General features: G+C 55.1%; 1 protein-coding gene across 6 annotated transcripts; it reads left to right on the plus strand.

Annotated features, from left to right (window-relative positions):
- LOC140474696 (glucose-6-phosphate 1-dehydrogenase-like) lies at nt 1-27,624 on the plus strand. 6 transcript variants are annotated; one of them, XM_072567725.1, is made up of 13 exons: nt 1-51; nt 7,755-7,894; nt 17,344-17,381; nt 19,718-19,826; nt 20,053-20,270; nt 21,110-21,268; nt 22,037-22,162; nt 22,266-22,359; nt 22,548-22,734; nt 23,277-23,512; nt 24,578-24,654; nt 25,379-25,471; nt 26,205-27,624. In XM_072567725.1, the coding sequence occupies exons 2-13, from the start codon at nt 7,763-7,765 to the stop codon at nt 26,293-26,295; spliced, it is 1,560 nt and encodes a 519-aa protein (XP_072423826.1). In that variant the 5' UTR covers nt 1-51; nt 7,755-7,762; the 3' UTR covers nt 26,296-27,624. The 6 variants fall into 6 exon arrangements, with proteins under 6 accessions (XP_072423826.1, XP_072423824.1, XP_072423825.1 ...); XM_072567723.1 differs by lacking the exon at nt 1-51 and adding an exon at nt 91-139; XM_072567724.1 differs by lacking the exon at nt 1-51 and adding an exon at nt 298-311.

Here is a 27,624-nt window from a genome sequence, read left to right on the forward strand (position 1 = left end):
ACCAATATCACTCGTTTGTTCAAAGTCCCTGCGGCTTGGTGCTGACTCATGGTGAGTGTTGAAAGTTCGGTACATTCCTGCAGTTGACACCCTTTTGCTGATCCTCCGATAGTCTGCTGTGGTCAGGATGTTTCAGAAGGTACCTAGCGAAGTATCTTGCATTTTCAAAGAATGTGCCCCCACCCCTTTCCGACACACACATTGTCACAGCCTCTCCATCCAATCCAGCCATCTCACAGATACGAGCTGCCTCATCACATGTCTCAAAGGTCTGTCTTCGTCAGTGCTGAGGGAGCGGGGGCTGTGGGAGGGTCAGTGCTGAGGGAGTGGGGGCTATGGGAGGGTCAGTGCTGAGGGAGGGTCAGTGTTGAGGGAGGGTCAGTGCTGAGGGAGTGGGTGCTGTGGGAGGGTCAGTGCTGAGGGAGTGGGTGCTGTGGGAGGGTCAGTGCTGAGGGAGTGGGTGCTGTGGGAGGGTCAGTGCTGAGGGAGCAGGCGCTGTGGGAGGGTCAGCGCTGAGGGAGCAGGGGCTGTGGGAGCGTCAGTGGGTGTGTGCGGCGAGGGGGTGTTGGGTGTGCGCGGTGAGGGGGTGTTGTGTGTGTGCGGTGAGGGGGTGTTGGGTGTGCGCGGTGACGGGGTGTTGGGTGTGTGCGGTGAGGGGGTGTTGGGTGTATGCGGTGTTGGGTGTGTGGGTGATGGGATGTTGGGTGTGTGCGGTGTTGTGTGTGCGGTGAAGGGGTGTTGGTTGTGTGGGTGATGGGGTGTTGGGTGTGTGGGTGATGGGGTGTTGGGTGTGTGGGTGATGGGGTGTTGGGTGTGTGGGTGATGGGGTGTTGGGTGTGTGCGGTGATGGCGTGTTGTGTGTGTGCGGTGTTGGGTGTGTGCGATGTGTGTGTGCGGTGATGGGGTGTTGGGTATGTGGGTGATGGGTGTTGGGTGTGGTGCGATGATGGGGTGTTGGGTGATGGGGTGTTGGGTGTGTGTGGTGATAGGGTGTTGGGTGCCTGCGGTGATGGGGTGTTGGGTGATGGGGTGTTGGGTGATGGGGTGTTGGGTGTGTGGGTGATGGGGTGTTGGGTGTGTGGGTGATGGGCTGTTGGGTGCCTGCGGTGATGGGGTGTTGGGGTGTTGGGTGATGGGGTGTTGGGTGTGTGGGTGATGGGGTGTTGGGTGTGTGGGTGATGGGGTGTTGGGTGTGTGGGTGATGGGGTGTTGGGTGTGTGGGTGATGGGCTGTTGGGTGCCTGCGGTGATGGGGTGTTGGGTGTGTGTGGTGATGGGGTGTTGGGTGATGGGGTGTTGGGTGTGTGTGGGTGATGGGGTGTTGGGTGTGTGGGTGATGGGCTGTTGGGTGCCTGCGGTGATGGGGTGTTGGGTGATGGGGTGTTGGGTGTGTGTGGTGATAGGGTGTTGGGTATGGTGCGATGTGTGTGCGGTGTTGGGTAATGGGGTGTTGGTTGTGTGCAGTGTTGGGTGTGTGTGGTATTGGGGTGTTGTGTGTGCAGTGATGGGGTGTTGGGTGTGTGCGGTGATGGGGTGTTGGGTGTGTGTGGTATTGGGGTGTTGTGTGCAGTGATGGGGTGTTGGGTGTGTGCAGTGATGGGGTGTTGGGTGTGTGCAGTGATGGGGTGTTGGGTGTGTGCGGTGATGGGGTGTTGGGTGTGTGCAGTGATGGGGTGTTGGGTGTGTGCGGTGATGGGGTGTTGGGTGTGTGCGGTGATGAGGTGTTGTGTGTGTGTGGTGATGGGTGTGTGGGTGATGGGGTGTTGGGTGCGGTGCGATGTGTGTGTGCGGTGATGGGGTGTTGGGTGTGCGGTGATGGGGTGTTGGGTGTGGTGCGATGTTGTGTGTGTGCGGTGTTGGGTGTGTGGGTGATGGGGTGTTGGGTGTGTGGGTGATGGGTGTGTGGGTGATGGGGTGTTGGGTGTGTGGGTGATGGGTGTGTGGGTGATGGGGTGTTGGGTGTGGTGTGATATTGGGTGTGTGGGTGATGGGGTGTTGGGTGTGGTGTGATATTGTGTGTGTGCGGTGATGGGGTGTTGTGTGTGTGTGGTGATGGGTGTGTGGGTGATGGGGTGTTGGGTGCGGTGCGATGTGTGTGTGCGGTGATGGGGTGTTGTGTGTTTGGGTGATGGGGTGTTGGGTGCGGTGCGATGTTGTGTGTGTGCGGTGTTGGGTGTGTGGGTGATGGGGTGTTGGGTGATGGGGTGTTGGGTGCGGTGCGATGTGTGTGTGTGGTGATGGGGTGTTGGGTGATGGGGTGTTGGGTGCGGTGCGATGTGTGTGTGCGGTGATGGGGTGTTGTGTGTGTGGGTGATGGGGTGTTGGGTGCGGTGCGATGTTCTGTGTGTGCGGTGTTGGGTGATGGGGTGTTGGGTGTGGTGTTGGGTGTGTGGGTGATGGGGTGTTGGGTGATGGGGTGTTGGGTGTGTGGGTGATGGGGTGTTGGGTGCGGTGCGATGTGTGTGTGCGGTGATGGGGTGTTGTGTGTTTGGGTGATGGGGTGTTGGGTGCGGTGCGATGTTGGGTGTGTGGGTGATGGGGTGTTGGGTGATGGGGTGTTGGGTGCGGTGCGATGTGTGTGCGGTGATGGGGTGTTGGGTGCGGTGCGATGTTCTGTGTGTGCGGTGTTGGGTGATGGGGTGTTGGGTGTGTGGGTGATGGGGTGTTGGGTGCGGTGCGATGTGTGTGTGCGGTGATGGGGTGTTGGGTGATGGGGTGTTGGGTGCGGTGCGATGTGTGTGTGCGGTGATGGGGTGTTGAGTGTGTGGGTGATGGGTGCGGTGCGATGTGTGTGCGGTGATGGGGTGTTGGGTGTGTGGGTGATGGGGTGTTGGGTGCGGTGCGATGTGTGTGCGCGGTGTTGGGTGATGGGGTGTTGGGTGTGTGGGTGATGGGGTGTTGGGTGCGGTGCGATGTGTGTGCGGTGATGGGGTGTTGGGTGTGTGGGTGATGGGGTGTTGGGTGCGGTGCGATGTGTGTGCGGTGTTGGGTGATGGGGTGTTGGGTGCGGTGCGATGTGTGTGCGGTGATGGGGTGTTGGGTGTGTGGGTGATGGGGTGTTGGGTGCGGTGCGATGTGTGTGCGGTGTTGGGTGCGGTGCGATGTGTGTGCGGTGATGGGGTGTTGGGTGTGTGGGTGATGGAGTGTTGGGTGCGGTGCGATGTGTGTGTGCGGTGATGGGGTGTGGGTGTTGGGTGCGGTGCGATGTGTGTGTGCGGTGATGGGGTGTTGGGTGTGTGGGTGATGGGGTGTTGGGTGCGGTGCGATGTGTGTGTGCGGTGATGGGGTGTGGGTGTTGGGTGCGGTGCGATGTGTGTGTGCGGTGATGGGGTGTTGGGTGTGTGGGTGATGGGGTGTTGGGTGCGGTGCGATGTGTGTGTGCGGTGATGGGGTGTGGGTGTTGGGTGCGGTGCGATGTGTGTGTGCGGTGATGGGGTGTTGGGTGTGTGGGTGATGGAGTGTTGGGTGCGGTGCGATGTGTGTGTGCGGTGATGGGGTGTTGGGTGTGTGGGTGTTGGGTGATGGGTGCGGTGCGATGTGTGTGCAGTGATGGGGTGTTGGGTGATGGGGTGTTGGGTGCGGTGCGAGGTGTGTGTGCGGTGATGGGGTGTTGGGTGTGTGGGTGATGGGGTGTTGGGTGTGTGGGTGATGGGGTGTTGGGTGTGTGGGTGATGGGGTGTTGGGTGTGTGGGTGATGGGCTGTTGGGTGCCTGCGGTGATGGGGTGTTGGGTGTGTGTGGTGATGGGGTGTTGGGTGCCTGCGGTGATGGGGTGTTGGGTGATGGGGTGTTGGGTGTGTGTGGTGATAGGGTGTTGGGTATGGTGCGATGTGTGTGCGGTGTTGGGTAATGGGGTGTTGGTTGTGTGCAGTGTTGGGTGTGTGTGGTATTGGGGTGTTGTGTGTGCAGTGATGGGGTGTTGGGTGTGTGCGGTGATGGGGTGTTGGGTGTGTGTGGTATTGGGGTGTTGTGTGTGCAGTGATGGGGTGTTGGGTGTGTGCAGTGATGGGGTGTTGGGTGTGTGCAGTGATGGGGTGTTGGGTGTGTGCGGTGATGGGGTGTTGGGTGTGTGCAGTGATGGGGTGTTGGGTGTGTGCGGTGATGGGGTGTTGGGTGTGTGCGGTGATGGGGTGTTGTGTGTGTGTGGTGATGGGTGTGTGGGTGATGGGGTGTTGGGTGCGGTGCGATGTGTGTGTGCGGTGATGGGGTGTTGGGTGTGCGGTGATGGGGTGTTGGGTGTGGTGCGATGTTGTGTGTGTGCGGTGTTGGGTGTGTGGGTGATGGGGTGTTGGGTGTGTGGGTGATGGGTGTGTGGGTGATGGGGTGTTGGGTGTGTGGGTGATGGGTGTGTCGGTGATGGGGTGTTGGGTGTGGTGTGATATTGTGTGTGTGCGGTGATGGGGTGTTGTGTGTGTGTGGTGATGGGTGTGTGGGTGATGGGGTGTTGGGTGCGGTGCGATGTGTGTGTGCGGTGATGGGGTGTTGTGTGTTTGGGTGATGGGGTGTTGGGTGCGGTGCGATGTTGTGTGTGTGCGGTGTTGGGTGTGTGGGTGATGGGGTGTTGGGTGCGGTGCGATGTGTGTGTGTGGTGATGGGGTGTTGGGTGATGGGGTGTTGGGTGCGGTGCGATGTGTGTGTGCGGTGATGGGGTGTTGTGTGTGTGGGTGATGGGGTGTTGGGTGCGGTGCGATGTTCTGTGTGTGCGGTGTTGGGTGATGGGGTGTTGGGTGTGGTGTTGGGTGTGTGGGTGATGGGGTGTTGGGTGATGGGGTGTTGGGTGTGTGGGTGATGGGGTGTTGGGTGCGGTGCGATGTGTGTGTGCGGTGATGGGGTGTTGTGTGTTTGGGTGATGGGGTGTTGGGTGCGGTGCGATGTTGGGTGTGTGGGTGATGGGGTGTTGGGTGATGGGGTGTTGGGTGCGGTGCGATGTGTGTGCGGTGATGGGGTGTTGGGTGCGGTGCGATGTTCTGTGTGTGCGGTGTTGGGTGATGGGGTGTTGGGTGTGGTGTTGGGTGTGTGGGTGATGGGGTGTTGGGTGCGGTGCGATGTGTGTGTGCGGTGATGGGGTGTTGGGTGATGGGGTGTTGGGTGCGGTGCGATGTGTGTGTGCGGTGATGGGGTGTTGAGTGTGTGGGTGATGGGTGCGGTGCGATGTGTGTGCGGTGATGGGGTGTTGGGTGTGTGGGTGATGGGGTGTTGGGTGCGGTGCGATGTGTGTGCGCGGTGTTGGGTGATGGGGTGTTGGGTGTGTGGGTGATGGGGTGTTGGGTGCGGTGCGATGTGTGTGCGGTGATGGGGTGTTGGGTGTGTGGGTGATGGGGTGTTGGGTGCGGTGCGATGTGTGTGCGGTGTTGGGTGATGGGGTGTTGGGTGCGGTGCGATGTGTGTGTGCGGTGTTGGGTAATGGGGTGTGTGGGTGATGGGGTGTTGGGTGCGGTGCGATGTGTGTGCGGTGATGGGGTGTTGGGTGTGTGGGTGATGGGGTGTTGGGTGCGGTGCGATGTGTGTGCGGTGTTGGGTGCGGTGCGATGTGTGTGCGGTGATGGGGTGTTGGGTGTGTGGGTGATGGAGTGTTGGGTGCGGTGCGATGTGTGTGTGCGGTGATGGGGTGTGGGTGTTGGGTGCGGTGCGATGTGTGTGTGCGGTGATGGGGTGTTGGGTGTGTGGGTGATGGGGTGTTGGGTGCGGTGCGATGTGTGTGTGCGGTGATGGGGTGTGGGTGTTGGGTGCGGTGCGATGTGTGTGTGCGGTGATGGGGTGTTGGGTGTGTGGGTGATGGGGTGTTGGGTGCGGTGCGATGTGTGTGTGCGGTGATGGGGTGTGGGTGTTGGGTGCGGTGCGATGTGTGTGTGCGGTGATGGGGTGTTGGGTGTGTGGGTGATGGAGTGTTGGGTGCGGTGCGATGTGTGTGTGCGGTGATGGGGTGTTGGGTGTGTGGGTGTTGGGTGATGGGTGCGGTGCGATGTGTGTGCGGTGATGGGGTGTTGGGTGATGGGGTGTTGGGTGCGGTGCGAGGTGTGTGTGCGGTGATGGGGTGTTGGGTGTGTGGGTGTGTGGGTGATGGGTGCGGTGCGATGTGTGTGCGGTGATGGGGTGTTGGGTGTGTGGGTGATGGGGTGTTGGGTGCGGTGCGAGGTGTGTGTGCGGTGATGGGGTGTTGGGTGTGTGGGTGATGGGTGCGGTGCGATGTGTGTGTGCGGTGATGGGGTGTTGGGTGTGTGGGTGATGGGGTGTTGGGTGCGGTGCGAGGTGTGTGTGCGGTGATGGGGTGTTGGGTGTGTGGGTGATGGGTGCGGTGCGATGTGTGTGCGCGGTGATGGGGTGTTGGTGATGGGGTGTTGGGTGCGGTGCGATGTGTGTGTGCGGTGTTGGGTAATGGGGTGTGTGGGTGATGGGTGCGGTGTGATGTGTGTGCGGTGATGGGGTGTTGGGTGTGTGTGTGTGGTGATGGGGTGTTGGGTGTGTGGGTGATGGGTGCGGTGCGATGTGTGTGTGCGGTGATGGGGTGTTGGGTGTGTGGGTGATGGGGTGTTGGGTGCGGTGCGATGTGTGTGTGCGGTGTTGGGTAATGGGGTGTGTGGGTGATGGGTGCGGTGTGATGTGTGTGCGGTGATGGGGTGTTGGGTGTGTGTGTGTGGTGATGGGGTGTTGGGTGTGGGTGATGGGGTGTTGGGTGCGGTGCGATGTGTGTGTGCGGTGATGGGGTGTTGGGTGTGTGGGTGATGGGGTGTTGGGTGCGGTGCGATGTGTGTGTGCGGTGATGGGGTGTTGGGTGCGGTGCGATGTGTGTGGGTGATGGGTGCGGTGCGATGTGTGTGTGCGGTGATGGGGTGTTGGGTGTGTGGGTGATGGGGTGTTGGGTGCGGTGCGATGTGTGTGTGCGGTGATGGGGTGTTGGGTGCGGTGCGATGTGTGTGGGTGATGGGGTGTTGGGTGCGGTGCGATGTGTGTGTGCGGTGATGGGGTGTTGGGTGCGGTGCGATGTGTGTGGGTGATGGGGTGTTGGGTGCGGTGCGATGTGTGTGTGCGGTGATGGGGTGTTGGGTGTGGGTGATGGGGTGTTGGGTGCGGTGCGATGTGTGTGTGCGGTGATGGGGTGTTGGGTGTGTGGGTGATGGGGTGTTGGGTGCGGTGCGATGTGTGTGTGCGGTGTTGGGTAATGGGGTGTTGGCTATGTGCCATGTTGGTGGGGGTGGTGTGTTTGTGGTAATGGGGGGGGGGGGAGGGTGGAATGGTGGGCAGGTTGGTGAGAGTGGGGCCCATCACCTGGCATTTGTTGACCCAATGGATGGGATTGGGGACGGTTTTTTGAGGGATGTGGGAAGAGATTTCATTGGGTGGGAGGGGGGGTGGAGTTTAGTTCTCAGGCCCTGATTGGTTGAGGGCTTTGATGACGCCTTCCCCTGTTACCATGGGCAACAGCATTGTATACATTTGAATGACATCAAGGGGACCCCTCCCCCTCCAACCCTATGGGTACCCTCCACAGCTTTGGTCAGTTTCTGCACGGGATTCCCCCCCCCCCAGTCTTTTCACACAAGCCCCGCACTCCCCCACTACCACCCCAGCCTGAGGGAGGGTTGAGGAGAAGGGGAGGCTGGACCAGGAGGAGGAGGAACAGTACTGGAGGTCCACCTCCCTCCCCTCCTTTTGCCTTTCCCTCTTCCTCTTCATCTGCGTCTTCCTGTTGCACCTTTTGTTCCTCTCCTTCCTTTTCCAGTAACTCTCTCTCTCTCTGTGTGTGTGTGTCCCTCAGCCAGGAGGATGGACGCTTTCTCCACGCTTCATGGCCCCCTCTCTCAGTCGGACGTGGTGGATATTTTCCGGAAGGATTTAATTGCGGATAAGGCGTTCAGACAGTCCGATACTCATGTCTTTATCATTCTCGGTGCTTCCGTAAGTTTGCTCGGTTTCGGATTTCAACTGCTCGCGTGTCTCTGTGTCTGAGTGTCTCTGTGTCGGTGTGTCTGTGCATGTCTCTGTGTCTGAGTGTCTCTGTGTCGGTGTGTCTCTGTGTCTGAGTGTCTCTGTGTCGGTGTGTCTCTGTGTCTGTGCATGTCTCTGTGTCTGAGTGTCTCTGTGTCTGTGCATGTCTCTGTGTCTGTGCATGTCTCTGTGTCTGAGTGTCTCTGTGTCTGAGTGTCTCTGTGTCTGAGTGTCTCTGTGTCGGCGTGTCTCTGTGTCGGCGTGTCTCTGTGTCGGCGTGTCTCTGTGTCGGCGTGTCTCTGTGTCTGTGCATGTCTCTGTGTCTGAGTGTCTCTGTGTCGGTGTGTCTCTGTGTCGGTGTGTCTCTGTGTCTGTGCATGTCTCTGTGTCGGTGTGTCTCTGTGTCGGTGTGTCTCTGTGTCGGTGTGTCTCTGTGTCTGAGTGTCTCTGTGTCGGTGTGTCTCTGTGTCTGTGCATGTCTCTGTGTCGGTGTGTCTCTGTGTTAGTGTGTCTCTGTGTCTGTGCATGTCTCTGTGTTAGTGTGTCTCTGTGTCTGTGCATGTCTCTGTGTCGGTGTGTCTCTGTGTCTGTGCATGTCTCTGTGTCGGTGTGTCTCTGTGTCGGTGTGTCTCTGTGTCTGTGCATGTCTCTGTGTCGGTGTGTCTCTGTGTTAGTGTGTCTCTGTGTCTGTGCATGTCTCTGTGTCGGTGTGTCTCTGTGTCTGTGCATGTCTCTGTGTCGGTGTGTCTCTGTGTCTGTGCATGTCTCTGTGTCGGTGTGTCTCTGTGTCGGTGTGTCTCTGTGTCGGTGTGTCTCTGTGTCTGTGCATGTCTCTGTGTCGGTGTGTCTCTGTGTCTGTGCATGTCTCTGTGTCGGTGTGTCTCTGTGTTAGTATGTCTCTGTGTTGGTGTGTCTCTGTGTTAGTGTGTCTCTGTGTCTGTGTGTCTCTGTGTCTGTGTGTCTCTGTGTGTGAGTGTCTCTGTGTGTTGGTGTGTGTCTTTGTGTCTGAATGTCTCTGTGTTAGTGTGTCTCTATGTCTGAATGTCTGTGTGTCGGTGTGTCTCTGTGTGTGTCTGTGCCTGTGTTAGTTGTCTCTGTGTGTTGGTGTGTGTCTCTGTGTGTGTTGGTGTGTGTCTCTGTGCCTGTGTCGATGTGTGTCTCTGTGTGTCTGAATGTCTCTGTGTGTGTCTCTATGTCTGAACGTCTCTGTGTGTTAGTGTGTCTCTGTGTGTGTTGGTGTATCTCTGTGTCTGAGTGTCTCTGTGTATGTTGGTGTGTCTCTGTGCCTGTGTGTGTCTGTCTCTGTGCCTGTGTGTGTCTGTCTCTGTGCCTGTGTGTCTCTGTGTGTGTCGGTGTCTGAGTAACTCTGTGTCGGTGTGTGTGTTGGTGTGTCTCTGTGTCTGTGTGTGTTGGCGTGTCTCGGTGCCTGTGTTAGTGTGTGCCTGTCTCTGTGTGTGTTAGTGTGAGTTTATCTGTGTTTGTGTGTGTGTGTGTGTGAGGTGGGGAATGTGTTGCTATTTGCAGAAAAGCAGGTTTTGTTGCAGGGTGGTTGTAATAAGTGGACTTGCTCTGTCTCAATTTCTTCTCCTCTGAGTGTCTCTCCCTTCCTTCCTTCCTGCCCCCTTCACCTCACCTTCACCACCCCCTCTTCACCGCATCTTCCCCCTCTCCCCTCCCCCATACACCTTCCCCTCTCTCCCTCCACTCCGCTCCCCCCATCCTCTACCCCCCTTCATTGTCTCCCTTCTCCATCTTCTCCCCCCCCCATTCTCTCCCTTCCTGCTCCTCTCACCCATTCCCACCATCCTCACTCTTCCTCTTCCCCCCCCCACCCCCCTCCCCAAAGCTCCTCCTCCTTCCCCTCACCATTCTCCCTGAGGGACCACTTTTTTCCCCCCAGAGGGTGGTGCGTGTGTGGACCGAGCTGCCAGAGGGAGTGGTGGGGGCTGGTACAATGGTAACATTTAAAAGGCATCTGGATGGGAAGGGTTTAGAGGGAGATGGGCCAAATGGGACTGAATTAATTTTGGATATCATGGTCGTGATGGGCCGAAGGGTATATTTTCCTGCTGTATGTCTCTGTGACTCTGAAGTGGGGAATTTTCGTTGGATGTTTGCACAATGTTCAGCACCATCCTCTCCCACTGAAGCATTCCGTGTCCAAACGCAGCAAGATCTGGGCAATGTCCAGGCTCCGACTGACGAGGGGAAAGGGGGGGTTCAGAACACAGGAGGGGGGGGGGGGGGAAGTTCCCCATGAAAAGGGTGGGTCAACAAGCAGGGTCAAGAGGGGACGGGGGTGGGACTGAGGATGAGGAGAGAGGGGCAGAGTGGGGAATTCTCTGCCACAGAAAGCAATTGGGGACTGAATGTTATCGGGCAGGAGTTGGGTATATTTCTGGTGGTGGTGGTGGTGGTGGGGGGGGTGGAGTTGAAAGATCCTACAGAACAAGGTAGCAAGCTCGAAGGGCAGGATGACGTGCTCCAAACTCCCAGGCAAAAAGGGCTTTTGTCCTCAGAGTCCTGACGGCATTGATCTCTGTGTGGCAACAGTGAACAAACCACCTCTTTCATCACACGCCACTCTCAGTTCCGCAACTTAATGAGGCCATTTATCACAGAGTTCAGAGATGCAGTAATCTCCCCATATCTCAGGGAAGGCTGTAATTTGCTGGGACGCATGGGGAGAGAGAGAGCGTGAACCCGCCTGAGATTACAGCCAAGTCGTTGTTGTGCAAGTGACCAGCAGCAGGAAGTGAGACCAGACATTGCAAAACCCGAAACTGGGACATGATCCCATCCCTGTCCCCCATTGAACACTCCCAGGGACAGGGACAGCACGGGGTTAGATACAGAGTAAAGCTCCCTCTACACTGAACCCCATCACACACTCCCAGGGACAGGGACAGCACGGGGTTAGATACAGAGTAAAGCTCCCTCTACACTGTCCTTTCATCAAACACACCCAGGGACAGGGACAGCACGGGGTTAGATACAGAGTAAAGCTCCCTCTACACTGTTCCCCATCAAACACTCCCAGGAATGGGGGTTAGATACAGAGTAAAGCTCTCTCTACACCATCCCCGATTCCCAGGGACAGGGGGTTAGATACAGAGTAAAGTTCCCTCTACACTGTCACCCATCACACACTCCCAGGGACAGGGACAGCACGGGGTTAGATACAGAGTAAAGCTCCCTCTACACTGTCACCCATCACACACTCCCAGGGACAGGGACAGCACGGGGTTAGATACAGAGTAAAGCTCCCTCTACAATGTCCCCCACTGCCAGGGACAGGGGGTTAGATACAGAGTAAAGCTCCCTCTACACCATCCCCGATTCTCAGGGACAGGGGGTTAGATACGGAGTAAAGTTCCCTCTACACTGTCTCCCACTCCCAGGGACAGCGGGTTACATACAGAGTAAAGCTCCGTCTACAATGACCCCCACTCCCAGGGACAGGGCGTTAGATACAGAGTAAAGCTTCCTCTACACTGTCCCCCATCAACCCCCCCGCCCCCCCCGCCCAAGGACAGGGGGCTAGATAGAGTAAAGCTTTCTCTTCACTGTTCTTCCCCCCCCCCCCCCCATGTCCCATAGTGAAGCCGCCTCTACACTCTTCCCCCCCCGCCACCAGTCCCATAGTGAAGCCGGCTTTACACTCTTTTCCCCCCCCGCCACCAGTCTCCCCCTCCCCCAATCAACCACTCCCACCACAGGGGTTTAGTTACAGAGTAAAGCTCCCTTCTCCACTGTCCCTGGTGAAACGCTTATGCCCGAAACGTTGATTCTCCTGCTCCTCGGATGCCGCCTGGCCGACTGTGCTTTTCCAGCACCACACTCTCAACTCTGACCTCCAGCATGGGCAGTCCTTGCTTTCTCCTACACTCTCCCGTCAAACACTCCCAGGAAGCAAAGGGACAGCACGGGGTTAGATACAAGCTACCTCGACACGGACCACCCCATCAAATACACTCTCATTCTCAAATCATAATTAGGACGGCATTATTGAGAATATGACAGGACAGCCTGGGTTAGTGCTGCTGCCTCACAAAGCTAGTGACCGGGGTTGATTCCATCCTTAGGAGACGATCTGTCTGTGGTGGAAAATGCACATGTTCTCCCGGTGTCTGTGTGGGTTTCCTCTGAGTGCTCCAGTTTTGTCCCACAGTCCAAGTACATGCAGGTTCAGGTGCATTGGCCGTGCTAAAGTGTCCCCGTAGTGCCCAGGGATGTGCAGGTTAGGGTGGATTGGCCGTGCTAAAGTGTCCCCGTAGTGTCCAGGGATGTACAGGTTAGGGTGGATTGGCCGTGCTAAAGTGTCCCCGTAGTGTCCAGGGATGTACAGGTTAGGGTGGATTGGCCGTGCTAAATTGTCCCCGTAGTGCCCAGGGATGTACAGGTTAGGGTGGATTGGCCGTGCTAAATTGTCCCTGTAGTGCCCAGGGATGTACAGGTTAGGGTGGATTGGCCGTGCTAAATTGTCCCGTAGTGCCCAGGGATGTGCAGGTTAGGGTGGATTGGCCGTGCTAAATTGTCCCCGTAGTGCCCAGGGATGTACAGGTTAGGGTGGATTGGCCGTGCTAAATTGTCCCATAGTGACCAGGGATGTGCAGGTTAGGGTGGATTGGCCGTGCTAAATTGTCCCGTAGTGCCCAGGGATGTACAGGTTAGGGTGGATTGGCCGTGCTAAACTGTCCCCGTAGTGCCCAGGGATGTGCAGGTTAGGGTGGGATTGGCCGTGCTAAATTGTCCCGTAGTGCCCAGGGATGTACAGGTTAGGGTGGATTGGCCGTGCTAAATTGTCCCGTAGTGCCCAGGGATGTGCAGGTTAGGGTGGATTGGCCGTGCTAAATTGTCCCCGTAGTGCCCAGGGATGTGCAGGTTAGGGTGGATTGGCCGTGCTAAATTGTCCCCGTAGTGCCCAGGGATGTGCAGGTTAGGGTGGATTGACCGTGCTAAATTGTCCCATAGTGCCCAGGGATGTGCAGGTTAGGGTGGATTGGCCGTGCTAAATTGTCCCGTAGTGCCCAGGGATGTGCAGGTTAGGGTGGATTGGCCGTGCTAAATTGTCCCGTAGTGCCCAGGGACGTGCAGGTTAGGGTAGATTGGCCGTGCTAAATTGTCCCCGTAGTGCCCAGGGATGTACAGGTTAGGGTGGATTGGCCGTGCTAAATTGTCCCCGTAGTGCCCAGGGATGTACAGGTTAGGGTGGATTGGCCGTGCTAAATTGTCCCCATAGTGCCCAGGGATGTACAAGTTAGGGTGGATTGGCCGTGCGAAATTGTCCCCGTAGTGCCCAGGGATGTACAGGTTAGGGTGGATTGGCCGTGCTAAATTGTCCCTGTAGTGCCCAGGGATGTACAGGTTAGGGTGGATTGGCCGTGCTAAATTGTCCCATAGTGCCCAGGGATGTACAGGTTAGGGTGGATTGGACGTGCTAAAGTGTCCCCGTCGTGCCCAGGGATGTGCAGGTTAGGGTGGATTGGCCGTGCTAAATTGTCCCTGTAGTGCCCAGGGATGTGCAGGTTAGGGGGGATTGGCCGTGCTAAATTGTCCCCGTAGTGCCCAGGGATGTGCAGGTTAGGGTGGATTGGCCGTGCTAAATTGTCCCCGTAGTGCCCAGGGATGTACAGGTTAGGGTGGATTGGCCGTGCTAAATTGTCCCGTAGTGCCCAGGGATGTGCAGGTTAGGGTGGATTGGCCGTGCTAAATTGTCGCATAGTGCCCAGGAATGTGCAGGTTAGGGTGGATTGGCCGTGCTAAATTGTCCCCGTAGTGCCCAGGGATGTGCAGGTTAGGGTGGATTGGCCGTGCTAAATTGTCCCCGTAGTGCCCAGGGACGTGCAGGTTAGGGTGGGAGTGGCCGTGCTAAATTGTCCCCGTAGTGCCCAGGGATCTGTAGGATAGGGTGGGGTTGGCCGTGCTAAATTGTCCCTGTAGTGCCCAGGGACGTGCAGGTTAGGGTGGGGTTGGCCGTGCTAAATTGTCCCCGTAGTGCCCAGGGATGTGCAGGTTAGGGTGGGGTTGGCCGTGCCAAATTGTCCCCGTAGTGCCCAGGGATGTGCAGGTTAGGGTGGATTGACCGTGCTAAATTGTCCCGTAGTGCCCAGCGATGTGCAGGTTAGGGTGGATTGGCCGTGCTAAATTGTCCCATAGTGCCCAGGGATGTACAGGTTAGGGTGGGGTTGGCCGTGCTAAATTGTCCCTGTAGTGCCCAGGGACGTGCAGGTTAGGGTGGGGTTGGCCGTGCTAAATTGTCCCCGTAGTGCCCAGGGATGTGCAGGTTAGGGTGGGGTTGGCCGTGCCAAATTGTCCCCGTAGTGCCCAGGGATGTGCAGGTTAGGGTGGATTGACCGTGCTAAATTGTCCCGTAGTGCCCAGCGATGTGCAGGTTAGGGTGGATTGGCCGTGCTAAATTGTCCCATAGTGCCCAGGGATGTACAGGTTAGGGTGGATTGGCCGTGCTAACTTGTCCCCGCAGTGCCCAGGGATGTGCAGGTTAGGGTGGATTGACCGTGCTAAATTGTCCCGCAGTGCCCAGGGATGTACAGGTTAGGGTGGATTGACCGTGCTAAATTGTCCCCGTAGTCCCCAGGGCTGTGCGGGTTAAGGTGGATTGGCCGTGCTAAATTGTCTTCGTAGTGCCCAGGGATGTACAGGTTGGGGTGGATTGGCCGTGCTAAATTGTCCTCGTAGTGCCCAGGGATGTACAGGTTAGGGTGGATTGGCCGTGCTAAATTGTCCCGTAGTGCCCAGGGATGTGCAGGTTAGGGTGGATTGGCCGTGCTAAATTGTCCCCGTAGTGCCCAGGGATGTGCAGGTTAGGGTGGATTGGCCATGCTAAATTGTCCCATAGTGCCCAGGGATGTACAGGTTAGGGTGGATTGACCGTGCTAAATTGTCCCGTAGTGCCCAGGGATGTGCAGGTTAGGGTGGATTGGCCGTGCTAAATTGTCCCGTAGTGCCCAGGGATGTGCAGGTTAGGGTGGATTGACCGTGCTAAATTGTCCCCATAGTGCCCAGGGATGTACAGGTTAGGGTGGATTGGCCGTGCTAAATTGTCCCCATAGTGCCCAGGGATGTACAGGTTAGGGTGGATTGGCCGTGCTAAATTGTCCCGTAGTGCCCAGGGATGTGCAGGTTAGGGTGGATTGGCCGTGCTAAATTGTCCCGTAGTGCCCAGGGATGTGCAGGTTAGGGTGGATTGGCCGTGCTAAATTGTCCCGTAGTGCCCAGGGATGTGCAGGTTAGGGTGGATTGGCCGTGCTAAATTGTCCCGTAGTGCCCAGGGATGTGCAGGTTAGGGTGGATTGGCCGTGCTAAATTGTCCCGTAGTGCCCAGGGATGTGCAGGTTAGGGTGGATTGGCCGTGCTAAATTGTCCCGTAGTGCCCAGGGATGTGCAGGTTAGGGTGGATTGGCCGTGCTAAATTGTCCCGTAGTGCCCAGGGATATACAGGTTAGGGTGGATTGGCCGTGCTAAATTGTCCCGTAGTGCCCAGGGATGTACAGGTTAGGGTGGATTGGCCGTGCTAAATTGTCCCGTAGTGCCCAGGGATGTACAGGTTAGGGTGGATTGGCCGTGCTAAATTGTCCCGTAGTGCCCAGGGATGTGCAGGTTAGGGTGGATTGACTGTGAGGGGCGGGGTTTCTCAGGGATGTATCTTGAGCCTAATCCGTTTATCGTCACGTAGTTTACTGTACACCGCAACGTCATCGCCCGGGGCGTGGCTTGACCCATCAGGACTGGGTCGGTGTTATTCTCCATCGTCATCCCCGAGTACGACTCACCAAGTGGGCGTGGTTTCACCGAACCGTTCCGAGGCAGTGTCCTCTGGGCGAGCTCCTCACTGGGACGCCGTGACCGTGAATCACTGATGGGGCGGAGTCATTTCCGTGCGTGGAGTAGCGTCCTGACGTAACGAGGGCGGGACCTGTCTCCGTGGAAACGCAGGGGGAGGGGTCGAATGGCGGAGGATGCGGAAAGGAGGCAAACAGCTCAGTTTGTACTGAGCCTGATTGGGGCCTCGGTAAGGGATAGGGTGGGGGGAGAGGGGCCGAATGGAGGGAAGGAGAGGGCTCAGTCTGTACTGAGCCTGATAGGGGCCTCGGTAAGGGATAGGGTGGGGGGAGAGGGGCCGAATGGAGGGAAGTAGACGTCTCAGTCTGTACTGAGCCTGATAGGGGCCTCGGTAAGGGATAGGGTGGGGGGGGAGAGGGGCCGAATGGAGGGAAGGAGAGGGTTCAGTCTGTACTGAGGCTGATAGGGGCCTCGGTAAGGGATAGGGTGGGGGGAGAGGGGCCGAATGGAGGGAAGGAGACGTCTCAGTCTGTACTGAGCCTGATAGGGGTCACAGTAATGGATATGGAGGGTGGGAAGGGACCCAGTTTGTACAGAGTCTCATTGGGATCTTGGTAAGGGATGAAGGGGCAGTGAGGAGCTGAATGAAGGGTACGAGAGAGCTCAGTTTGTATGGGGTAGGGAGAGATGGGGCGGACTAGTTTAGGATATCGGTTCGGCACAGACCAGTTGGGCTGAAGGGTCCGTTTCTGTGCCCTACAGCGTAATGACTGTCTCAAGTGCAGGGGCTTGACAGGATCAGTGATGATGTGAATGTTCTCCTCACCCCCACCTCATGGGAGAGTCTGGGACCAGGGGGAATGGTTTCAGAACGAGACCAGTGTGAAACTGGGATGAGCAGGGCTTGCTTTCTTCAGAAGGCCTAGTGCCCGAGTGGGGCGAGGGTGGAAAACGAGTCCTTGTGGACATTCACGGCTGTGACGGGTAGATGCTTGAACAGGGTCATGGGTGAAGAGCTCGAGTGTTGGACTGACCATGCTCCACTGAAGGTCTACCCTGGTTCCTGTTTCTGGGCAGTGAGGGGTGGGTGGAAGAAGGGAAGGAAGCGTGACTGAGGGATGGATTGTCAGTGGAGGAAAGGAGTGGGGGAAGGGCAGTGGAATCACAGAATCCCTACAGTGTGGAAACAGACCCTTTGGCCCAAAGTCCACACCTACCCTCCAAAGCGTATTCCATACCCATTCTCCATTACTCTACACATCTCTGAACACCGTGGGCAACTTAGCATTACCAATTTACCTAAATTGTACATCTTACGACTGTGGGAGGAAACCAGAGGACACGGGAGAGCATGCAAACTCCACATAGACAGTCACCTGAAGCTGGAATTGAATCCAAGTCCTTGGCACTGTGAGGCAGCAGTGCTAACCACTGAGCCACCATATCACCGCAGGGGGATAGATGGAGGGAGGGGAGGGAATGGCAATGAATTGGTGTAAAATGGTGGAGCAGAGGTGAACAGCGATGACCGTGTTGTCTTTGAGTGTGGACTGATTCTCTCTCTTTCCCTCCCTCCCCCCCCCCCCCCCCCCCCCACCCTTTCTTTCCACCTACAGGGTGACTTGGCCAAGAAGAAGATTTACCCCACGTTGTGGTAAGCTGCTCTCCTCACGTTTGCCCCTTGAGCCCCTTCTTCCTCCTCCTCAATGCAATCAGGGAGGAGAAAAAGAACTGGGGCTGACCCTGGGGTGGGGGGTGGTGTGAGCAGCTGGAATCGGGCCTGGTGTGATGCTCACCCATGCTGAACTGCCTGAGGAAGGGACGCATTGATGAGCACATCACCTCGCCCTGCTGGGCAGCACTGGGACAAACTGGAGTCCCACCACCCCCTGAGGGGGCAATTAGTGGGAGGATTTGAGGAACAATGTAGAAGGATCTTTACTCTGTATCTTCACACCTTTTCCCTGGGAGTGTTTGATGGGGGAGAACTGTGTAGCGGTAGCTCTACCCCAAATTGTCTCTGTCGTGGGAGTGTTTGATGGAGGGGACAGTGTAGAGAGAGATTTGTAGTTCTGGCGCTGGTTGTGGGTATGTTCACCAAGCTGGGAAGTTGATTTGCAGATATTTTGTTCCCTGTGTTGGTGGCATCTTCAGTGATTCGGAGCCTCCTGTGAAATATTGCTGTCCTGTGTCTTCTGGAATTGATTTGAGCTCTGTTCCTGCTGCTTCCAGTTCCGGTTTTCCGTTGTACTGTCAGGGATCTTTATGTAGATGTGGATTGTTAGTTGTCTGCCGGTTTTCCCTATATAGTGGTGCATACAGTCTCTGCACAAAATATTGTAAATTAGGTTAGCCTTGCACATGAGTATAGGGCCTTTTGTTCTGGTGAGTTGTCTGAGAGTGGCTGTCGGTTTATGGGCTGTCATGAATTCCAGTGATTGGAGAAATCTGGCTGTCAGTTCAGAGACTACTTTTATGTAAGGTTGCATGACTGGGGAATTAGGTTGTGGCATGTCCTTGTTGTGTTGTTTGTCTGCTAGGCATCTGCAGATGGAGTTGGGGGACATCCGTTCTTGGTGAAGACTCTGTAGAGGTGTTGTTCTTCTTCGCTTTATAGGTCAGGAGTGCTGCAGTGTCTTGTAGCCCTTTTGAACAGAGTCCTAATGCAACTTTTCTTGTTGTGTGTTTGAGTGGTTGCCCTTGTAGTTCCAGATCTGGTCAGTGTGTGTGTGGCTTTCCTGTACACTGTCATGGCACATTCACTGTTCTGTGTTCTTTGTACCATCACGTGCAGGAATTGGAGTTGATTGTAGGTTCCCTCCTCTCTCTTGTAAATCTGATCCCTCTGAGAATGGTGTTGCCAATCCGGTGTGTGTTCTTAATCTAAAAGCTGGTGCAAGCAAACCTACACCCAGAACCTCAACCTTAGCTACAAATCTTCTCAAAACTTAATAACAAAAGGTGTTGTACACACATCTGATCCAGAGTTTGGCTTGGATTTGCAGTAGTGGATTAGTGGTGCTGGAAGAGCACAGCAGTTCAGGCAGCATCCAACGAGCAGCGAAATCAACGTTTCGGGCAAAAGCCCTTCATCAGGAATAAAGGCCTTATCTCTCCATGCTTCAGGCTCACTGCCTTTATTCCTGATGAAGGGCTTTTGCCCAAAACGTTGATTTCGCTGCTCGTTGGATGCTGCCTGAACTGCTGTGCTCTTCCAGCACCACTAATCCAGTATTTGATTTTCAGCATCTGCAGTCATTGTTTTTACCTTGGATTTGCCGGAGGCCTGGTACAAAGAACACAGAGGGCTGGTACAGACAACTAGCAATCCACATCCACGAACACCCACTAGCCACTGAACGCCATGATCAACTGTCCCTAGTAACTACACACATGGATGACAAGGCCCACAAATTCAATTGGGACAACACATGATCATGGGAGATGTTCAACAGAAGGTCAGCCAAAGAATTCGGAGAGGCATGACACTCATCTAGTGATTCTATCAACAAACACACAGACTGAGACCCAATATACGCCAGTCACTACGACAAGCAACTGGAACCAGCAGCATTTCACAGCAGGCTCCAAAGCACTGAAGATGTCAGTTAGACAGGGGGCAAGATGTCTACAAATCAGCTTTCCAGCTCAGTGAACATACCGACAACCATGACAGCTTTACTCTGTATGTGACCCTGTACTGTCCCTGCCCTAGGACTGTTTGATAGGAACAGTGTAGAGAGAGCTTTACTCTGTATCTGGCCCCCTATCCTAGGAAGGTTTGATGTGGGGGACAGTGTAGAGACACCTTTATTCTGTATATAAAACCCTGTCGTTGGGAGTGTTTGATTGTGGGGACGGTGTAGAGGGAGATTTACCCTGTATCTCATCCTGTGCTGTCCCTATCCTGGGAGTGTTTGATTTTGGGACAGTGTAGAGGGAGCTTTACTCTGTATCTAACCCTGTGCTGTGTCCCTCTATTCCCCTCAGGTGGCTTTATCGTGATAGTCTCCTGCCAGAGGATACCCATGTGGTTGGCTACGCCCGCTCAGATCTCAGCATTGATGCCATCCGCAAACAGACTGTACCCTTCTTCAAGGTAGGTGCTTGTAACTCCTGGTCCGGACAGACTGACTCCCTTTCCGGGGACTGGATTGACCCCCATCCCTGAGTGAGTGCATCTTTCTGCCTGGTGTTTGGAGGGTGATGGTCTGACTTCCCAAACCCCCTCCCCAATCTCAGTTTTTTTGACACTAACTGCCAGGATTTCACCAACCCCATTTTAAATAATTTCTCTCCTCTCCTCCCTCCCCCCCCCCCCCCAGCTCTCAGCAGGTGAGGAGCAGAAAGTGGATGCCTTTTTCCTGCGGAATAGCTATGTGCAGGGCCAGTACAACGAGGAGGCCAGTTTCCAGAGGCTGGACGCTCACATCAACTCCCTGCACCACGGCCGGCAGGCCAATCGGCTCTTCTACCTCGCCTTACCCCCCAGCGTCTACATGGATGTGACCCGCAACATTCGGCACTACTGTATGGGCAAGACGTAAGTGGCCTGGCCTGGGCATGGGGGGTGAAGTGTGGGCCTGGGGCTGGAGGGGGTGTCTGGGGTTGGGTTGGAGTGGGGGGGGGGGGGAGGGCAGCTTTACCATCTCTCTTCAGCTCCATCACTTTCCACTGCCTCCCAACACCCTAAGATCAGAAATGGAGATTTTCCCAAATATTCAGCACCATTCATCCCCTCCTCAGATACTGAAGCAATCCATGTTCAAGTCCAGCAAGATCTGGACAATATCCAGGTTTGGGTTGGCAAGGAGCAAGAAACATTCACTCCTGCAGAAATGCCAGGCTGTGACCATCTCCAACAAAAGAGAATCTAACCATCACCCCTTTGACATTCAATGGTGTTATCAGCACTGAATTCTCCCACTGTCAACATCCTGGGGGTTATCATTGACCAGAAACTGAAGTAACTGCTGTATTCATATACCTGGCTAGAAGATCAGGTGAGAGGCTGGGAATTCTGCAGCAAGTAACTCCCCTACTTACTCTCTTCTCCCCCCCCCCCCCCCCCCCCCAAGTCTGTCCCAACATCAACAAGGCACAAGTCAGGAGGGTGAGGGAATACCCCCACTTGCCCTGGACAGGAGGCTTTGACACCATCCAGGACAAAGCAGCCCCCTTGCTCCCCTAATGACATACTTCTAGCTGGGGGATGGTTAGGACAGAGACAGAGAGTGAGGTTGGGAATTCAGTGCCTCTGAATGAGGAATAGTGTCTGTGTTGCGATCGATGTTCCAGTGCTGTGTGTGGTTGTTGGGGATTGAGCTTTACCATGGGCCCTGTTGTCGAGTAGCTGCCTGTTGACCCCCTCCCTCACTGCAGAGGCTGGAATCGGGTGATTGTGGAGAAGCCATTTGGGAAAGACCTGGAGAGTTCAAACAAGCTGTCGGACCATCTCTCGTCGCTGTTTACCGAGGAACAAATCTATCGTATTGATCACTACCTGGGCAAGGAGATGGTGCAGAACCTCATGGTGCTCAGGTACATGCTCGCTGTGGGGAGGGGGAGGGTCTCCCACCCTGTCCCTGTGGGGGCACAGACCCTTGCATTCCAACACAGTCACAACCCCACCTCTTCACAGAATCCATGATCAACAGGGCAACTGTGGGGAGGGTGTGGGGTGGGGTGGAGAGAAAGTGGGGCAGGGGTTAAGATTAGATCCTGGTGTGGACCCCAGGGGTGGTGGTGAGCATGTTTTCTCCTCCTCTCACCCTTGTGCACAGTTCTCTCATATGTATTCTTGTCATCTCTCTTGGGGGTGGCATGGTGGCTCCGTGGTTAGCACCACTGCCTCATGGCATCAGGGACCTGGGTTCGATTCCACCCTCCGGCAACTATCCATGTGGAGTTTGCAGATTCTCCCCGTGTGTCTGCGTGGGTTTCCTCCCACAGTCCAAAGATGCGCAAGTTAGGTGAATTGGCCATGCTAAATCACCCATGGTGTTTCAGGCTAGGTACATTAGTATTAGGAAATGTACAGTAAATGGGTCAGGGTGGGATACTCTTCAGAGGGGTCAGTCTGGACTGTTGAGCCAAATGGCTTGTTTCCACGCTGTGGGGATTTTAAGATTCTCTCTGTTCTTACCCTCCCTCCGCCTACATTCCCCCTCTGTCCCACACCCCCTTTCTCTGTCCCCTCCCTTGCACTGTATCTCTGTTCACCCCCTCTCAGCACAGCAGGTGATGGACAGTGGTAACAGTGGCTCTAACGTCTATTTGAAATTTTATTCCCACCACCACCTGATCCAGGTTTGCGAACCGCATCTTTGCCCCAGTGTGGAATCGGGACAATATAGCTTCAGTCATCCTCACTTTCAAGGAACCCTTTGGAACCGAGGGCCGAGGGGGCTACTTTGATGAGTTTGGGATTATCAGGTATGACTTTCCCCGCTACCTCCCTCAACTCACAATGCAGACCCTCTGTCAGCACCCTCTCCCTTGGCACGTAACCAATGTCCTTTCTTCCTCTCTCCCTCAGGGACGTTATGCAGAATCACATGATGCAGATGTTGTGCCTTGTTGCCATGGAGAAGCCGGCTTCTACCAACTCTGATGATGTGCGGGACGAAAAGGTGGGTCCCAGATACATGCCGCCACCCCTGAGGAGCTTTATTCTTATCTAACACCCAGCCCTGAGAGTCTTTAATGGAGGACAGCGTAGAGGGAGCTTCACTCTGTCTCTAACCCTGTGCTGACCTTGCCTGGGAGTGTTTGATGGAGGGAGCATTCCTTTCTCAGCTGGTTACCTTTTTCCTTGCAGGTGAAGGTGTTGAAGTGTGTTCCTGAGATTGAGATGGAGAACGTCGTCCTCGGGCAGTATGTTGGCGATCCCAAGGGGCAGGGGGAGGCCCGGAAGGGTTATCTTGATGACCCCACTGTGCCCAAGGGCTCAGTGACCCCCACATATGCGGCTGTGGTGCTCTATGTCCAGAACGAGCGGTGGGATGGTGAGTACCTAGCCCCTTACTCAGGAATAGGAGCCATTCAGGCCCTCTTGTTTTTTTCCCCAGCTCCTCCAGCCGATTGCACATGAACAGGAAGACATTCAACCCCCCCTCCTCCTCGAGTCTGTCACTCAGGAACAGGAGGCCATTCAGCCTCAAGGTGGGGGGAGACGGGGTGCGCCACAGGTGAGATCTTGCATGAAGGGCCTCCTGTCAGTGTTGCACAATTAAGTGTGTCTAACCCATGGCACCAGGAGGTGTTTGACAAATGCAGGAACAGGAGGCCATTCAGCCCCTCCTCCTCCTTCAGCCTGTTACACAGGAACAGAAGGCCATTCTGCCTCAGGGCAGTGGGCTGGCAGAGTATGCCAGAGGTGGGATCTTCCTGTGCTATCATTTCAGTCCACGAGTGATGGAACGTAAATGTTGTGCGGGTTTAGCCACAGCACAGGGAGGGGGTCGGTGACCCCCAGTGCTGGGACAGTGCGGCTCATGATAGTCTATGATGCATCCACTTTCCCCCCCCCCACCCCCACTGTCGCTAGGAGTCCCGTTCGTCATGCGTTGTGGGAAGGCACTGAATGAGCGCAAGGCGGAGGTGCGGCTGCAGTTCCGGGACGTGCCCGGTGACATCTTCCAGAGCCAGTGCAAACGCAATGAGCTGGTGATCAGAGTACAGCCCAATGAGGCCATCTACACCAAGATGATGACCAAGAAACCAGGCATGTCCTTCCACCCGGAGGAGGCAGAGCTAGACCTCACCTACGGCAGCCGCTACAAGGTGAGTGGGAGTGGGGTCATTGAGAGACAGTGAGGGAGCCAGAGTACAGAAACCATCAGTAACACAGGGCCCTGTGAGGGGTGGCAGTGGCTTGGGCCTCAGGGGTGAGGGAGCTGGATTAACATCAGTAGGGATACAGTCAGTAACACAGGGCCCTGGGGGGGGAGAGGAGTTACTGAGTGACAGTGTGAGGGAGCTGGATTAACATCAGTAGGGATACAGTCAGTAACACAGGGCAATGGGGGATAGAGGGGTTACTGAGGGACAGTGTGAGGGAGCTGGATTAACATCAGTCGGGATACAGTCAGTAACACAGGGCCCTGGGGGGGAGAGAGGGGTTACTGAGTGACAGTGTGAGGGAGCTGGATTAACATCAGTAGGGATACAGTCAGTAACACAGGGCCCTGGGGGGGGGTTACTGAGTGACAGTGTGAGGGAGCTGGATTAACATCAGTAGGGATACAGTCAGTAACACAGGGCTCTGGGGGGGAGAGGGGTTACTGAGGGACAGTGTGAGGGAGCTGGATTAACATCAGTAGGGATACAGTCAGTAACACAGGGCTCTGGGGGGGGGAGAGGGGTTACTGAGTGACAGTGTGAGGGAGCTGGATTAACATCAGTAGGGATACAGTCAGTAACACAGGGCCCTGGGGGGGGGGGGGTTACTGAGGGACAGTGTGAGGGAGCTGGATTAACATCAGTAGGGATACAGTCAGTAACACAGGGCCCTGGGGGGGGAGAGGGGTTACTGAGGGACAGTGTGAGGGAGCTGGATTAACATCAGTAGGGATACAGTCAGTAACACAGGGCACTGGGGGGGGAGAGAGGTTACTGAGGGACAGTGTGAGGGAGCTGGATTAACATCAGTAGGGATACAGTCAGTAACACAGGGCTCTGGGAGGGGAGGAGAGGCATTTGGATGTGTTTCTGTGGGTGTTTGTGTTATGTTCCACTCCCTGAGGAATATTAGTGCTGAGGGCTCATTACAAACATGAAGATATCTGTGGCTTCAGCAGTGTATGTTTAGCAATGTGACTTATCCTAGTGTTTTTTTCACTCTGTCAGGATGTGAAATTACCAGATGCATATGAGCGATTGATTCTTGATGTTTTCTGTGGAAGTCAAATGCACTTTGTACGAAGGTGAGAAACTGTCTTCGTCACCCCACAGGACTATCACTGGGGTAGAGGCTCCCACACACACACTTGCACGTTCGCTCACTCACTGAGACCCACATGTACGCATGCATGCACACACACTATCTCTTTCTCTCTCTGGAGCACAAGGCAACCCCCACTCATCCCTACCCCCACACCACCCCTCATCCCCCAACTCTGCCACTCTCACTGGGGTACAGGTGCACAAACCCCCGCACACCCTTCACCTGCTGCCCTCCTTGCGCTGTTTGTTTGGCAATGTGAATCATGCTTGTGTTTTTCACTCTCTTCCCTCATCCTCCCCCCCCCCCCACATTTTACTCTCCTCTCTCATCCTCACTTGGGTACAGGCTCTCTCACACATCTATACACACACTGACCCTCACTGGGATATAGACACATCCATGCGCGCGCACACACACCCACACGTTGCCGTAATGAGGAATATTTGAGGATTTGAGAGTTGTGACTGACTCCATCTCTCTGTGTCTTTCCCCATATCTCTCCCTCACTTTCTGTCTGTTCCTTCTGTCCCTTGCTGTTGCCCCATCTATCATGCTCTCCCCATCTCATGCACTCTTTCCCTCTGCCCCTGCACCTACTCGGTCCCACTCATTTCCTCCCTCCATCCTCTGTCCCCTTTCACTGTGTCTGTCTCTGTCTCTCTTGCGTCCTCGCCTTCTCTCCCATGTCTCTGTCTGTTTGGTAGTGATGAGCTGAGAGAAGCCTGGCGTGTATTCACCCCAATGCTCCGTAAACTGGAATCTTCGAAAGTGCACCCAGTTCACTATGTCTATGGCAGGTGGGTCTTTTCACTCATGTTCTGATGAATTTATTTTCAGGGTGTGGGTGTCACTGCCTGGGCCAGCATTGGTAGATGCGTTAGCAAGGTTAGATCTCATGCAATCCAGGGAGAGCTAGTCATTTGGTTATAGAATTGTCTCGGGGGTAGAAGACAGAGGGTGGTTGTGGAGGGTTGCTTTTCAGACTGGAAGCCTGTGACCAGCAGTTTTTCCCAGGGATCGGTGCTGGGTCCCACTGCTTTTGGACATTTCCATAAACGATCTGGATGTGAACATAGGAGGTATGGTTAGTAAGTTTGCAGATAACTCCAACATTGTCGGTGTGGAGGACAGCAAAGAGGGTTACCTCAGAATACAACGGGATCTTGATTAGATGGGCCAATGGGCTGAGGAGTGGCAGCTGGAGTTTAATTTAGATAAATGTAAGGTGTTGCATTTTGGAAAGGAAAATCAGGCAGGACTTATATACTTAATGGGAAGGTCCTGGGGAGTGTTGCTGAACAGAAACACCTTGGAGTGCGGTTCAGAGCTTCTTGTAAGTGGAGTCGCACAGGTAGACAGGATAGCAAAGATGGCATTTGGTATGCTTTCCTTTTTTGGTCACTTGGTTTGGGGAGAAGGTGGGAGAAGGGGGTAGTGGGAAATGAGGAACTGTCTGTCTCTTGGGAAATGGAGTGGTTCTCATCGTTAAGCATGGACTAACCCCTGTGTCTCCCCCAACTTCTCCAACAGCCGCGGACCCCCACAGGCTGACGAGCTGCTGAAGAAAGTTGGTTTCCGTTACGAGGGCACCTACAAATGGGTCAACCCCCACAAGCTCTGAGCTCGCTCCATGGGGGGGAGGGGGCGAGGGAGCTGGCTACAGGGTGAGAATCCCTGCTCCACTGCCCAACCACGCCCCTCTCTGACCCCCTACCTCACCAGCTCTGGATTATGGGGAAGGGAGGAGGGTTCCTTTTTGGAGTGGGGCTGTGTACTGCTCCTCACTCACTGAATTGCTTGCTGACTCTTGGCTGGACACAGGAGGTCGGAACTGGCTCCGCACCGTTCTCTCCCTTAGTCTCGCAACGCAAGACCACACATTCCAAAGCGGAGCCTGGCTGTTTTGGAGCTGGGTGGGTTGGGAAGATTGGGATAAAACAATCTACGTGTTCCTGACTGCATTGGTGTCTGTCTCTGTATCGCCTCAGTGGTTACTGACAGAAAATTCCTGATGGGCAGAGTGGCCATCTGACCCGGTATCAACTCCCACTTACACTCCCACTCACTCGTGCTCTCTCACTCATTCCCTTGCCTTCACACTCACACTCCCTCATGGTTACATTCACGTGCTCGCTCTCATTCCCTTATGCAAACATATTCATTCACGTGTTCACACTCAGGCTCATTTCTTGTGCTCACACATGGTTCCCCCATTTTCTCTCTCCTAGATGGACACTCGCTTGTAGACGTTCATGCTCTCACAATTCCCCCCATTTCAAACACTATTGCATAATTGCTGACCCATGGGTTCACACTCCCATGCATGTTCACTTTCACTTGCACTCACGTTCACAACATAAACACAGTTCCCTTGTCCAGATGGACTCTCACTCACATACACCTGTGTTCACAAATTGTGTGTGCATGCACACTCCCTCTCTCAGACTAACATGCACACAGACACACTCCAATGTAGAGAGAATTTTACTCTGTAAAGCTCCCTCTACATTGGCCCCATCTACTCCATACCCTTGGAATGTTTGATGGGGCCAATGTAGAGCGAGCTTTATCTACAGTTCAAGGCTTTAGGTTTACAGCTGGACATTATATAATTAACTGGGGGTTTTCCCTTAGTGGCTGTTTTTAAAGGTCAGCAACGTCCCAGTCCTGAAGATTTTCAGAGTTGTTACTCTCCTGTCTAATGGAGGGAGGGATGGGGGTCCCAATCCCTCATGATGGCTGGGCACTCTGTACCATGTAGCTGTTCCTACCCACTGGCTGCTCAGCCTCAGCATAGGCAGGAGGTTACTGGTAAGACCAAGGAAGGGAAAGTCAGCACTGGCACCCAAGCTGCTATGATCTCTCCGCAATCTCTCGCTCTGCGTTATTCTTTTTGTACCTGTGTTAGTTTTTAACTGTGTACTCTGCTGTAATAAATTTGTAGTCGTAA

Source organism: Chiloscyllium punctatum, unplaced genomic scaffold (genome assembly GCF_047496795.1).
Source record: "Chiloscyllium punctatum isolate Juve2018m unplaced genomic scaffold, sChiPun1.3 scaffold_1135, whole genome shotgun sequence".
Classification (NCBI taxonomy): domain Eukaryota; kingdom Metazoa; phylum Chordata; class Chondrichthyes; order Orectolobiformes; family Hemiscylliidae; genus Chiloscyllium; species Chiloscyllium punctatum.